Source organism: Otolemur garnettii, unplaced genomic scaffold (genome assembly GCF_000181295.1).
Source record: "Otolemur garnettii isolate 467f Iridium unplaced genomic scaffold, OtoGar3 scaffold00008, whole genome shotgun sequence".
In the NCBI taxonomy this organism is placed as follows: Eukaryota; Metazoa; Chordata; class Mammalia; order Primates; family Galagidae; genus Otolemur; species Otolemur garnettii.
Window position 1 is genome coordinate 15329236 of NW_003852403.1, and position 15024 is coordinate 15344259.

At 48.8% G+C, this 15024-nt stretch overlaps 1 protein-coding gene across 1 annotated transcript in view; it reads left to right on the forward strand.

The window, feature by feature from the left end:
- The first annotated feature begins 265 nt into the window (after window positions 1-265).
- Window positions 266-15024, forward strand: part of AIFM2 (apoptosis inducing factor, mitochondria associated 2) — a 20366-nt gene continuing 5607 nt past the window's right edge. Inside the window, exons 1-6 of the mRNA XM_003783598.3 lie at window positions 266-412; window positions 6735-6928; window positions 7297-7412; window positions 8547-8666; window positions 9147-9239; window positions 13192-13300. Coding sequence (XP_003783646.1) covers window positions 6751-6928; window positions 7297-7412; window positions 8547-8666; window positions 9147-9239; window positions 13192-13300 — 616 coding nt within the window. The 5' untranslated portion in view covers window positions 266-412; window positions 6735-6750. The remainder of the gene's footprint in view (window positions 413-6734; window positions 6929-7296; window positions 7413-8546; window positions 8667-9146; window positions 9240-13191; window positions 13301-15024) is intronic.

A 15024-nucleotide genomic window follows, 5' to 3' on the forward strand; every position in this document is an offset into this window, starting at 1 on the left:
TAACGTGCTCAAGGTGGTGCAGTCAGTGCGCTGGGAACTTCACGCTCTAAATTTTGGTTACTTTAAAAGTTACTATAAAGCCCAAAAGTCGGGCTGTCACTTTGAACACATTCCGAGTGGTTCAGGGAAGGTTGGGGGCGTGGCCCTGGCAGGCGCAGAGAGGCGACATCCGGCCTCTGGGGTCACTTGTTTTAAAGTCCGAGGCAGTTCCCTGGCGGTCAAGGTCATTCCACGGTTAGCTCGGAGGGCTACGGTTCTCCGGGGACCGCCGAGGGCGTTGCCGCGGGGCAGGGGCGGGCTCGGGCGCTGAGTCACGCCCCGCCCAGGAGCGTCTGGGGCCGTGCGGCCCGGAAGACTGGGGGTGCGGGAGCTGGAGCGGCTGTGCGAGTGCAACGGCGGCGGCGGCTGGCAGGTGAGGTCGCGCCGCTAGGCGGGCTGTTGAGGCCTCCAGAGCCCGGGGCGGGACAGGGACTTGGAACTGGGGCGCACGGATAGGGCTTGGAGAACGCGGCGGACAGCGTGGGGAGGTCGGCGTGTGTAACTGTGGCTTTGGAAGGAAAGAGCCTGGGATACACAGCTCGGTCTGCTCAAGCCGGGTTTACTCCTGGCACCGCGGACAGAGGAAACTCGCCATCCTCCCTGTCGGGCTCCTAAATCCCTGCTAAGTTTTTCCAAGAAAGATGGCCTCAGGCAGGAAGAGTGAGCAGGGAAGGAAGCGACACGGGCTGGGGTAATCCTGATCCTGACAGACTACAGGGTAATCCCAATCCTGGCAGCGTCGCTGCCCAGTCGTCCGGACTGAAGCTGGTACGGAGGGCAGAGGAAAGTGACTGGGAGGCTGGGCGCGGTGGCTCATGCCTGTAATCCTAGTACTCTGAGAGGCCGAGGCGGGTGGATCTCTTGGCTCACAGGTTCGAGATCAGCCTGAGCAAGAGCGAGACACCCCCCACCGCCCCCGACTCTAAAAAAAAAAGTAGCCAGGCGTTGTGGCGGTCGCCTGTAGTCCCACTACTGGGGAAACTGAGGCCAGAAGATCGCTTGAACCCGAGTCTGAGGTTGCTCTGAGCTATGATGCCAAGCCACTTTACTGAGGGTGACAGGGTAAGACTCTGTCTCAAGAAAATAAAGAAAAAAAAGAGGCTCTGGCTCCTGTGGCTCAAGCGGCTAAGGCGCCAGCCACATACACCTAAGGTGGCGGGTTCGAATCCCCAGCCCGGGCCCGCCAAACAACAATGATGGCTGCAACTAAAAAAAAATAGCCAGGCGTTGTGGCGGGCGCCTGTGGTCCCAGCTACTTGGGAGGCTGAGGCAGGAGACTTGCTTAAGCCCAGGAGTTGGAGGTTGCTATGAGCTGTGATGCCATGGCACTCTACCTAGGGGGACAGCTTGAGGCTTTGTCTCCAAAAAAAAAAAAAAAAAAAAGAAAGAAAATGACTGTGATACCCAAGTGCCCATACACTCGGGGGTGCACAAGGAGGTCTGCTTCTCCCCTACCTGAAGCCCAAGGTCTCAGTGGTGGCTGAACTAGCTATGAATGGATGCCTGAAATCAACCAGGAACTGAATTAGTGGGTGATGTTGGATTTTCCTTCTAATACCACTCACTGAACACACCCTGCTTTCCCTCCAACAAGTCTCTTTGACCCTGGGAGTTAAGGTTAGGATGGGGAAGAGTAAGGTCTCTTGGGAACTGATGGTCCTACAGGAGGACAGGCCCACAGTAGAGGGTCATAGTTTGGAAAGGGACTTCCGGGCTTTGGGGGTCTGTACCTGTGTTCTGTGGCTTGTATGAGGTTCTAGTGTGTGTGTTTGTGTTTGCCACTGCTAGAGAGCCCCAAGCTCTCAGATCCCACCTGCCTTCACCCTAGCATGAGAGAGGAGGTCACTGAGGAGTACTATGTGCAGTCACAGATCCAAGGCACCTCCATTTCACCCAGGAAGACACTGAGCCCGAGCCAGCATGGATCCTGGCTTGTGACTACCAACTAGAAAGTGATGGAGCTGGGCCAGCCTGGTCTTTGGTGGAGAAATGAAGGCAGGGTCCAACTGCAGGTGCTGAGCAGACCATGGGGTGTTAAGAGGACCACAGAGTAACTGGTGCTGAGGAGGATGGGCAAGTGGCTTGGCCCAGGTTTTCAGTATTGGAGTATTTATGACACCCAAATGAATCTGTCAACCCTAAAGCTGCCCTTATCTGGGATATCAAAGGAGATTGTTCCCTCTTCAGACTTTGAATCCCTTTCAGAAATTGTTTTTGGGGGGGTTATAGTCAATGTGTATTCCCTTGGGGGGCTGGCCGTGGAGTATTCAGGGATGGCGGGCCACTTCCACTTGCCCCTTTCCTCCTTTTCCTAGGTGGAGAGGGGACATCCGTGGTGATCCATGGTTTTTTTGTTTTTTGTTTTTAAAAGACAGAGTCCCTTTTGCTCTGTCACCCTGGGTAGAGTGCAGTGGTATCATCATAACTCACTGTAACTTCAAACTCTTGGGCTCAAGTGATCCTCCTGCCTCAGCCTCCCGGACTGCTAGGATTACAGGCATGAGCCACCATGCTAACCCTCCATGATTCTTTAGTGGCCGTCTAATTCAGGACAAGCTCTCTGAAAATATGGCTATCCCAAGGGCTTGTGTTGAACTCTGCCCTTTGTGTAAGCCTCACTGCATGCTTTATTTGTAATCTTTATGAAGCAATACTAGGCAACATTCTTGCTTTGATCAGAGCCCATATGGTTTCTGCTGTGTGTCTTCTGAGGCATGACCTCTGAACAGCTTTGGCATAAATGTTACTTCTCTTTTTTCAGTAAATTCCTAAAGGCCCTTTATTGTTAAAGAAGAATCTCCCTGGGGTCAGTGGGATCAGGCTGGGTGTCCTTGGAAGAAAAAATAAGAACGAAGAAAAACAAGTAAAAGACTGAGTGTAAACCAGATTTGTGTGTGTGTGTGTGTGTTATAGGAGGGGGTTAAGGTAAAATTACTTAAGAGTTGCTAGATAATTAGAGTGTGTTCTGTCCTTTTGGGCCTTCTTTTAAGCTAACATTCCTGAATGCAGGCAGATGTAGTTAAGATTCTCTGTGCTCTGGGCTCTGATGTTCAGTTCAAAATTAAATGGTAAGTTTGGCAGTTCCTCAAAAAGATAAACCTAGAGTCACTGTAATATATGACCAGGAAATTCCAGACTTAGATATATACTAAAGAAAATTGAAAACATGTGTTCACACAAAAATTCATACATAGATGTTGATAGCAGCATTATTCACAATAGCTAAAAATGGAAACAATCCAAATGTCTAACAACTGATGAATGGATAAATGAAATGTAGTATATTCATACGATTCCCCTTTGCTTGGCCATGACCCACTTTGCCAAACACTTAAACCAAGGACTTAAGCCATGGATTTGCACTTCCAGCCACACACCTTGTAGGTGCTAAATTCACAGATAAAGAATTAAGGGATATTCATTAAGGGATATTACATGTTCTAACGTAGCAACAGTGGTGGGCAAACAACATTAATCAGTGTGAAGACCCCATCCATCAATGGAAGCTCCATCATTGGGAGACTACAGGACAAACTATGATGCACCCATACCATGAAATATTCTGTAACCATTCATTTGTAAAGGGTGGGTTATGTTTTTATAAGAAAAGTGTCCATGAAAAAGACAATAGAAGGGAATCTAGAATCTAATTCCTAAGAAATTAAGGACCAAAAATGAGGGCAGCACCTGTGGCTCAGTGAGTAGGGTGCCAGCCCCATATACTGGGGGTGGTGGGTTCTAACCTGCCCCCGGCCAAAACTGCAACAAAAAAATAGCCGGACGTTGTGGTGGGCGCCTGTGGTCCTGGCTACTCAGGAGGCTAAGGCGAGAGAATAGCCTAAGCCCAAGAGCTGGAGGTTGCTGTGAGTTGTGATGCCATAGCACTCTACTCAGAGTGTAAAGTGAAACTCTGTCTCTAAAAAAAAGGACCAAAAATGAAAGGTTATTCTGAGACATGAATGAAAGGAAGCAGAGTCTAGGTTCTGTGTGGGCAACATGGCCTTCATTTTACTTGGGTGTGAGTAGGCTGAGTTCCAAAAAGAAGTCAGCACATGGTTAAGGCGGGTAGGTATATAAGAGTTCAGAGGGATAGGGATTGGCCCACTCATTCCTTTCTGGGTGGGACATTCTTTCCTGGGCGGGATGGTTCTATTTGGGCAGGTCCCTACATTCGGTGCTATCAGTCCTATTTGTGGGTAGTAGGTGTATGCATGCCCATACATGTCGTGAGTATAAGTGGCAGCATTTGTTAGACTTTTACTTGTGTCTTTGTGAGTTTTTCTCCCCATTTTGGAAAAGAGTTCAGTAACTTGCCCAAGTTTAATCCTCAACAGATCCACCCTGCTCTTTGAACCAAAATGCTAATATTGGTCATAGGTGATGTATTTATTTTCTTCCTTGAGCTTTTTTGTATTGTTTGAATTTTTTTTTTTTTTTTTGAGACAGAGTCTCATGTCACCCTTGATAGAGTGCTATAGCGTCACAGCTCACAGCAACTCCAGGTCTTGGGCTTAAGCGATTCTCTTGCCTTAGCCTCCCAAGTAGCTGGGACTATAGTCACCCGCCAGAATGCCCGGCTATTTTTTGGTTGTAGTTGTCATTGTTGTTTGGCAGGCCCTGGCTGGATTCGAACCCGCCAGCTCTGGTGTATATGGGCTGGCACCCTAGCTGCTTGAGCTACAGGCGCCGAGCCATTGTTTGAATTCTTTTTCAAACAAATGTGTGTTATTTTTGTAGAAATAATGTAGACAACCTGAAAGTGCCTCCCCTCCCTGGCCTGGGTATGCCCTCAGGCTCTAGACCCCCACTTGGAACTCCAGAGAAGAAGCTCTATGCCTTCTTGGGGGGCATGCCTAGGTGGGTGAGGGTTTTGCTCACTGGGGAAGTGGGTTGATAACCCTGGGAACTGGGAGATAGCTCCTTTGGCCTGTTCACTGCCCCTCAAGCCTGCTCTGGGCTATTGGCCTTGCTTTCTCTCTTCCCAGGGAAGGAGGCTCTGTGAGCCAGGCTTGTATGTCCACGTGATGATTAAAGCTGTCTTGGCATGACAGGATGTCTGTCTGTGTTAGCCCCTGCCACTTGCCTTCCTGGCCTCCCCACCTTTCTGCCCTAAACTCCTTCCATTGGTCCTTCCTGCTATTGGGCCTCTGGCCTAAGTTGACCCTTTGCCAGGAAGGCCCCTGCCCCCGGCGCTTTTTTTAGGCTCTAGATCTCCTCCTTGAGTGTCTCTGGGTGGTCCAGTGTAACCTGACTCTCATTGGACCCCTGCCCCCAGCAAACTGTGTATCCCTTCTCAGGACCTTTGCCCAACCAGCCTAAAAGTGGGGCTTTCTGGGTTTCTTTTTTTTCTCGACCTCATTCCTGGCTGCCAGTCCCAAGGGCAGTGGCCACCACTGAAGGGGCCAAGCTGAAGTGGGCGGGTGATGCACAGCCTGCCCACAGCCTGCCTCAGTGCCTAATACGTCTCCTTGCCCTGGTTAGTTCCTGGTGTCCACTCCTACTGCTGGCTGGGCCCCAGGAGACATTCTCCTTCTGGCCCAGTTGGCAGATTCAGGCTGATGAGCATTCAGAGATCAGCTCTGGACAACCCTTCTGAGGGTCTGGAGGAGTGAAGATGGCCCTGCCTGCCAGGGGACTTGTCCTGGGTCCTCGCTCTGCCATCTGTAAAATGGAGTGTCCAAGCTTCCATGCGCTGGGGACCATTTGGCCAGTGAAAAACCACTTTGAATCCCCTCTGTTCCTTTAGATGTGGCCTGTGTTTGCCAGCTTCCCACAGCTGTGCCCACCATTTCTTGTTGTTGAACACCTGCCCAGCTTCACTTGTGATCTACGTTACCTAGCTGGTCCTTTGACTTATAAGCACTGCCTTCATAAGGGCGGGGGCCACATCTGCCTGCCTGCCCACAGGATCCACAGCATAGAGTGTGACAGAGAGCAGGGGCTCAGGACATGTGTGTTGGGGTGAACATTGCTTCCTTCTTCACAAGTCTTTGACAAAATATACTGAGTAAAAAGAAAAAAGACAGAAGTTTGTTTAATGTGTGCAAAACATAATCATGATTGAAGTTATATTGACTATCTCTGGAAGGATTCCTACAAACTTAGTAACAGTGGATGCCTTTGGAGAAGGGAACTGGGTGGCTAGGAGGTGGGGTGGAAGCAAGATATCCCTGTTCCTTCAGAATTTAATTCACATTTTGCACAATTGGAATTTCATTAATAAATGATTGACCTAGGCTAGGCATGGAGGCTCATACCTGTAATCCTAGCACTCTGGAAGGCCAAGGCAGGTGGATCACCTGAGCTCAGGAGTCCGAGACCAGCCTGAGTAAGTGAGACCCTGTCTCTACTAAAAATAGAAAAACTGAGGCAAGAGGTTTGTGTGAGCCCAATAATTGGAGGTTGCTGTGAGCTGTGATGCCATGGCACTCTACCCAGGGTGACAGCTTGAAACTCTATCTCAAAACAAAAAAATAAAACAAAATAAAAATAGGAAAAATTAGCCCAGTGTTGTGGTCCCAGCTACTCAGGAGGCTGAGACAAAACGATCACTTGAACCCAGGATTTTGAAGTTGCTGTGAGCTAGGATGCCATGTCACTCTAACCAGGGCAATAGAATGAAACTCTTTCTCTGTGGGCATTCCCTTGTCCTTCCAGCCCCCCTGACTGTGCTGTGCTCTCCTCTCCCATCCTAGCAATACCTGGTCCGAAATGGGGTCTCAGGTCTCAGCCGACTCGGGAGCTCTGCATGTGGTGATTGTGGGCGGTGGCTTTGGTGGGATTGCAGCTGCTAGCCAGCTGCAGGCACTGAACATCCCCTTCATGCTGGTGGACATGAAAGACTCCTTCCATCACAACGTGGCAGCCCTCCGGGCCTCCGTGGAGAGTGGTAACTTGATGCTGTTTGGGGCTGTTTTGTGAGAGTGGTCTTATCATTGCTGAGGGATGTGATTTCAGGGCTGGGGGTGGCTTTCTAGACTTACGGCAAGGTGTCCACTTTCCACCATTATGCAAGACCCAGAGAGTCTCAAGGTCACTGGTCTTAAGTAGCTACCATAACGGGACTCAGAGCTTGAGCTTCTCTGAGGGCCTGAGGTCCTCTAGAGGATAGCGGGTACCCCAGGTGTACCTGTTGGCCCAGCTCTTTGGCCAAGGGTACCCCAATTGGTGTGTAGCTTAGCAAAGGTTCTGAGGCACTCTGGCTTCCTATGAGTAGCCTGGTTCTACACTATGACCTCTTTTATGTCCATTTCCTAGGGTTTGCCAAAAAGACATTCATTTCCTACTCCGTGTCCTTCAAGGAAAACTTCCGGCAGGGCCTGGTGGTCGGGATAGACATGAAGAATCAGACGGTGCTTTTGCAGGGTGGGGAGGTGAGTGCAAGGGCTGACCCTCCCATCATCTGGCTCAGAAGGCCCTCTGGGGGATCTGAGTCAAGAGAGCCACTAGATGCCAGGCACTGTTCTCAGCCTTTACGTGACTCTCAGGTAATGTTGTTCACTACCTCCTCTATACAACCTCCTTTTACAGAGAGGCTAATCAGAGTTGGACACAAACATAATCCGACCTCCCCTGGGTGGGAATTCATGGTGGGCAGAGGTTTCCCTCTATTCATCTTTGGTGTAGCCTGCGGTGACTTGAGCTCCAGTAGTGGAGGCTGCTGGCAGCTTGGAAGAGGTGTCACCTCCAGCCCAGCCCCTGGCTCAGTATCCCTTAGTATCCCTCAGAGGCTGAGGGGGTATTGAAAAAATAGAGACACAGTTCTTATCCTTAATGAGTATGTGATTTGGTGTGAAGTAGACCTTTTTGGGTTAATTTTAGGCCTTAAAAACTTCCTTGTAGAAAAAACTACTGAGTATTTCCTAGACCTGCAGCTTTGGGTTGTGCTTTTCAGAGCCCTGGAAAGGTCCATGGGGCATCTTGGAGCTCCAGGTGGGAAGAGGGGGCTAAGTGAAGCCCAGACCACTGCTGTCCCCCCCCACCTCCCCCCGCATTGGAGCAGCTCTGTTTTTGTCCGTATGTCTTTAGGCTCCAAACAAGCCTAAAAGAAAATGTTTTCTTTTCTCTTTTCCTCTTCTCTTTTCTTTTACTTTTTTCACTTGGCTCCCCTCCCTTCCCCTCCTCTCCTCTTCTCTCCTTTTCAGTGGGAGTAGGAAGAGATTCCTAACTAATTCCACACTGGAAGCTAGTACCCTACTTTTGCCCACAAGCAGTCCTGTTCCAGCTGACCTGCTTCCTGCTGTAAGGGCTCACTCCTCCCTCTCCTGTGGGATGGCTCTGTAGCCCAGGGGTTCTCCAGGCAGGAGGTAACATCTGCCTCCTTGGGTATTTCCCTGGGTTCTAGTGCTGTCCCTTGGCCTATGATTCTGCCTCCCTCACAAGATGGCAGGAGCCCCCAGAGGGGCTCCTTCCCCAGGGTCTTCTTGGTCAGTGGGGCCTGGAGTAGGATGCAGAGGCCCAGACCTCCCCTGCCCTGACCTCATCTTTCTTTTTCTTATCCCTCTCAGGCTCTGCCCTTCTCACATCTGATCCTGGCCACAGGCAGCACTGGGCCCTTCCCGGGCAAGTTCAATGAGGTTTCCAGCCAGCAGGCTGCCATCCAGGCCTATGAGAACCTGGTGAAGCAGGTGAGCTGTGTGCTGAGGTATAGGGCAGTGTGGCCAGATGGGAGGACAGCTGTGAGGATGTCTGGGGACAGAGCTGGGAGACCACAGAGGGGAGAGGTTGCTTGGGAGCTGCTGGCCACAGCTGTAGAGTTGGAGAGTCACTAGGAAGAGTCTCTCATGGGAAGAGACCTTGGACCTACCACTAAGGCCTAGATATGAGCACCTGAGGCCTGCTCACGTTGTGCTTGGCATGTCCTTGACTGGTCTCTCTTAGGGCTTTTCATGTTCATGTCCCCTGTTATTCACACAGGGCTCTGTTTTATAGAGCAGGTTTAGATCCAAACCTCAGTTTTCAGAGCAACCTTGCTGGGTTGGCAGAAGGAAGTACGTTTGGACTCCAAAGTTGGGACGCATTCTCTGTGGCCATGGAAGCCACACCATAGGCTGCACTGCCAGGCAGGGGTGAGTGTGTGGTGCGTTTCACATGTCTCTCCTCTTTAGGTCCAGCGCTCAAGGTTCATCGTGGTGGTGGGAGGAGGCTCCGCAGGAGTGGAGATGGCAGCAGAGATTAAAACCGAATATCCTGAGAAAGAGGTGGGCCAGGATGCCTTGATTTTCAACTCTTGAGTGGTCAGCTTCTTTGTACAGTATCTAAGGAACGTCAGGAATTTACTCAGGGCCTGGGAGGCCGGCACTTCCTTCATGTAAGCTGGGAGACTGTGTATCCTGTGCTATGATGTGATTCTGCAGGGAATTTTTCCCAGAGAGCCAGAATCCTGCAGCAGAGCTATTCAGGACATGTCCTCATTCACTGAGAGGTCATGCCCTCTTCCTCTGCTTCAGCCAGGGGGATCAAGCCCAAGGGAGATAACTTGCAAAAGTTAAACAACTTTGTTTCGTTAGAGCGGAGAAAGAGTTTAATCTTGCAGGGTGCTAAATTGGGAGACAGGAGGAGTTTCTCAGATCCACCTCCCTGAGAATTTGGGAGACAGGGTTTTTAAGGATAGTTTGGTGAAGGATTAGGCAATTAGGTTTACTAATTGGCTGAGTATGGACAGAACCATCAGTTCCCTGGTTTGGGCTGCTGACCTGGGTGGGTCAGCCAATCTACTGGAATGTAGGACCTGGAAGATATCTCAAAAACTACTTTCAGGTTCCAAAGGATGATGGTATGTGTGGAAAAAGTTAAGAATCTTTGTGACCGGCTAGGCGCCCGTAGCACAGTGGTTATGGTGCCAACCACATGCACTGAAGTTGACAGGTTTGAACCCAGCCCCGGCCAGCTAACCAACAATGACACCTGCAACAAAAAATAGCCGGGTGTTGTGGCGGTGCTTGTAGTTGTAGTCCCAGCTACTTGGGAGACTGAGGCAAGAGAATCGGTTAAGCCAAGGAATTGGAGGTTCTGTGAGCTGTGATGCCACGGTACTCTACGCAGGGCGACAGCTTGAGGCTCTGTCTCAAAAAAAAAAAAAATCTTTGTGACCATCAGCTGTGTGGCTCCAGAGTGACAATTACTATATATAATATATAGAGAAATGAACAGGGGACAATAGCTTATTATTATTATTTTTAGCTGTGCCTATGCCTTATTTTTAGCTAGGCCTTTACTGTAATATTCACTTTGCAACCCTTTATTAATTTGTAAGGGTGGTTTCAAACTCAGGCCTTTGTGATAGAAATGTAGATTTGATTACCTGTTCTTACTGACTGCAGGCTTGGGCAAAGGCATGCTCAGTTGCTGTCCTTTGGTTTCTTCCTCTGATACTGGGGTATCACCCAGTATCACCCATCACACCCATGGCAGTGGGGGATCCTGTAGTGCAGTCCCTGGACTTCCCATGCTGGGGAATGAGCAGTGTGGGGATGAACGGAGACTTGCCCCTTCCCCTGAAAGTTCACTGAAAGATCAACTCACAATTAAGGCAGATTAATAAAAGGAAGAGGTTTATTTACCATGCACATGAGAAGAATTACAGAGTGATTACCCAATATCTCAATGGGATCCAGATATTTTTATACCTGTTTTTTAGAGGAGAGATGAATAATTGGGGTAATTCTGTTTAGGGGCAATAAATATTTGCTAGGGAGGATGAAAGAATGCAGGGTGGGAGGGGAACAGATTGACTTGTAAATTAACTGAGAGACAGGTGTTACGTTTAAAATAATTTGGGCCAGGTCTGGTTGTATTATTGATTTTCTTTCCTGCAATATCGTGAAATAACAGGGAAGGGAAGTCGATTGTTCTTTTGATGAGTCGATCTGGGTTATGCAGATAGAGAAAAAGGCCCTTCCAATGCCTTAAAAGCCTTTAATTCAAAATATTTTTCATACCAAGGAGTCATACATGTATCTTGGGATGAAATTTCCTGAGCTACTTGAGTGGCCAGCACTGCCTTCTGCCCATAGGGAATGTGTGTATGTGTGTGTGGCATCAGCCTTCTAATGCTCAAGGGATAGAGAACCTGCCTGGCAACCTAGAGAGAGAAAATCCTGGCACAATCCTGGCTTGGCTATGGCTGGGTGATGATCATAATTATTGGTCCTCAAGGCAAGAACTTGCTTGAGGCTGATGCCAGATGAGCTTCTAAGAGACACACCGGCCTGTGGATGGTTCTTTTTTCCCTAGGGAAAGGCAGATTGGTTTTGAAAAGAAAGATCAATATGGGCTAATTTAATTATATGGCTATTTTCTGACAAATTGTTGGAAATTATTATGACTGATGGATATAGTTAGTTTATTCATTTGATTTATGAGGGTTGTGTAGGGAAAAAACCAAACTGTTTTTTCTCTATACTCACACTCAATACTTCTGTGATGAGATACGTGTTTTTTTTCCCCCACTGACCAATTCTTCAGCACCAGCAGGGTGTCCTATAATTCACTTCAGTTCACTTCAGTTCTGACACTACTTGGAGTTAATGAAGACCCGATTAGTTAAGGGCTCAGCCCCACAAGACTGCCCCTACTTCAGACACGAATTGCAAGTTGTAGTTCTCAGCTTACCCACATTTGGTTACAAATTGGATGACCAATTTCCTATCACCCTGTCCTTGGGTTTGATAATTGCTAATGTGGCTCACGGAACCTAGGAAAACAGTTAACTTACTAATGCTGAATTATTACAAAGGAAATTTTTATTTTATTTTATTTTAGACAGAGTCTCACTATGTCACCCTCAGTAGAGTGCTGTGGTGTCACAGCTTATAGCACCCTCAAATTCTTGGGCTTAAGCGATTCTCTTGCCTCAGCCTCCCAAGTAGCTGGGACTACAGGTGCCTGCCACAACGCCCAGCTATATTTTTGTTGTTGTTGTAATTGTCATTGTTGTTTGGGCGGGCCTGGACTGTGTTTGAACCTGCCAGCTCTGGTGTATGTGGCTGGTGCCCTAGCTGCTGAGCCACAGGCGCTGAGCCTACAAAGGATGTTTTAAAGGATACAAATGAACAGCCAGATGAATAGGTACACAGGGCAGGTCTAGAGGGGTCCTGAGCACAGGACCTTCTGTTGCCTTCTGAGCTGGGGTGCCTCTGGGCACATGGACATGTTAACCAAACAGGAGGCTCTCTGAACCCCTGGGATTTTTCAGCCTCATCATGTAGGCATGATTGATTATTAACTCAATCTCTGGCCTCTCTTCCCTCCCTGGAGGATGGGGTTGGGCCAAAAGTTTCAGGCTTGCAATCATGGCTTGCAATCCCGCCATCCAGGAGCCTGGCTCTTTAGAACAAAAAATGCTTGTATTATCCAGGAAATTCCAAGGGTCTTAGAAGCTCTGTGTCAGGAAATGGTATTAAATACCAAATAGTGAAACAAATGATTCTCCTAGCACCCCTGTGTGCAAGAGTCTTAAGAGCTCTGTGTCAGGAATTGGGGGCAGGGACCAATACATACATTTTTTTTATTCACAGAGGTAAGACAAGTCTCAAGTAGTAAGAGCTACCCTTACTAAAGACTTAGTATGTGCAGAATTACATGCTTTACACGAATTTTCCTGTTCATCATCACAAAATTCCTACAAGTAGAACTATTAGTAAGCCTTGGGGAGGTGTCTAAGAGAGTATCAGAGATGAGGTTTCAACCCAGGCAGTCCAAGTCTAAAGTCCAGGCTTTGAACATGATTGCAGCCCACCTCCTGCTTCCTTTTCCCAGACAAGTAGATGTGCCTAGAAGCTCTAGTTTTAGAAACAGCCCTAATGTTGGTGTCAGCCTGATTTATAGTTGGAATATCAATGGTTTATACAGATTGTATAATTGAAAGTGCCCAAGGATGCTTGAAAATAATGTTCCAGGTGGCTGTAGGTGAGGTTCCAGCACATGGGTGGTCCTCTGGCCCAGGGCCAGCCAGGTGGTACTGAAAGAATCCTAGACTAGGACCCGTGGGCCCAAGGTCACTTTGCAACTAACTGGTTCCAGCATTGGAAAATTACTTCTCCTGGGCTCAGTTTCCTCTTCTGTAACCTGGAGGCAAGGGAGGAAGTGGATGTTTGTAGAGTCGAAGACTCAGGGGCTCCTTCTTAGGCCCTGTGGTTGTTTTGTCCCCAGGTCACTCTTATTCACTCCCATGTACCCCTGGCTGACCAGGAGCTCCTGCCCTGCGTCCGGCAGGAAGTGAAAGAAATCCTCCTGCGGAAGGGTGTGCAGCTGCTGCTGAGTATGTGCAACCTCACCTCCCTCCCTGCCCCTGCTTGTCCCTCCCTGCTTGGGGAGATGAGGCTCAAAGGCTTGCTCATTGCCTCTAGCTGGAGAGGGGCCACAGTCTCCCCACTCCAGGCTCTCTCTCTTCCACTGTCTCGGGGGTTGAGTGTGAAGCAACCAGAATGATTGTGGACATCAAAGCCCCTTTGAGCCTGTCCAGCTGGAAGCCAGGCCTGTCATCGGGCAGGGCAGAGGCTCTGGTACTTACAGGATTTCCATGTCTTGGAGGCAGAGATGTGCTGGCTGTTGCTTAGGATGTAGTGCAGATTGTGGGCCTCCTACTTGCTGCATGAGTCCTACCCTATGCCCTTAAGAGTGCAATGGCATCATAGCTCTCTGCAACCTCAGACTCAGGCAGTGGGCATCCTGCTGCCTCAGCCTCCTGAAGCCGTTGGGATTATAGGCACTGGCTGTGGCACCTAGCTGGGTTTTTCATTTTTTCGGAGTCAGGGTATCACCATCACTCAGGCAAGTCTTGAACTCCTGAGCTCAAACAATTCTCTCTCAGCCTCCTACAGTGCTGGGATTATGGGCGTGAGCCACTGCGCCCAGTCTGAATGACCTTTTTTAAGTGTATCTAAAGGATTTGTCCTGAATTATGATTGATTTTTTCTTTTTCTTTTCTTTTTTTTTTTTTGGAGACAGAGTCTCATTTTGTCACCCTCAGTAGAGTGCCACGGTGTCATAAACTTTAGCAACCTCCAACTCCGGGGCTTAAGCGATTCTCTTGCCTCAGCCTCCCAAGTAGCTGGGACTGCAGGTGCCTGCCACATGCTTAGCTATTTTTTAGAGATGGGGGTCTCACTCTTGCTCAGGCTGGTCTCCAACCTTTGAGCTCAGGCAATCTACCCTGGCCTTGGCCTCTCAGAGTGCTAGGATTACAGGCGTGAGCCACTGTGCCCAGCCTATGATTGATTTTTTTGTTTGTTTTTGAGACAGAGTCTCACTCTGTTTCCCAGGCTTGAGAGCAGTGGCATGAGCCTGGCTCACAGTAACCTCAAAACTCCTGGGATCAAGCAATCCTCTTGCCTCAGTCTCTTGAGAGAGTAGCTGGGACAATAGGCGCCCACCACAACACCTAGCTAATTTTCTATTTTTATTAGAGATGGGTCTCATTCTTGTTTAGGCTGGTCTTGAACTCCTGAGCTTAAGCAATCCTCCCATCTTAGCCTGTTAGAGAGCTAGGATTGTAGGATGAACCACCATGCCTGACCTTATTGATTTGTATTTTGAGAGTGGTGAAGACTGATTTTCATCCAGAGTAGGAGAGATGTGAACCACCCAGCATTTTTTATTTTATTTTATTTTATTATTATTATTTTTTTAGAGACTCACTTTTTTAGAGTCTCACTTTGTTGCTCTCAGTAGAGCGCTGTGGCATCACAGCTCACAGCAACCTCCAGCTCTTGGGCTTAGGCTATTCTCTTGCTTCAGCCTCCCAAGTAGCTGGGACTACAGGCATCTGCCACAACACCTGGCTATTTTTTTTTGTTGCAGTTTGGCTGGGGCCAGGTTTGAACCTGCTACCTTCAGTATTTGGGGCTGGCACCCTACTCACTGAGCCATAGGTGCTGCCCAACCTAGCATTTTTTAGAGTAGGGCTCTGATCCCAACACTTTGTTGCACTGGGCCTCACCCTCCACCTTTTTTTTTTTTTTTTTTTGGAGACAGAGTCTCATT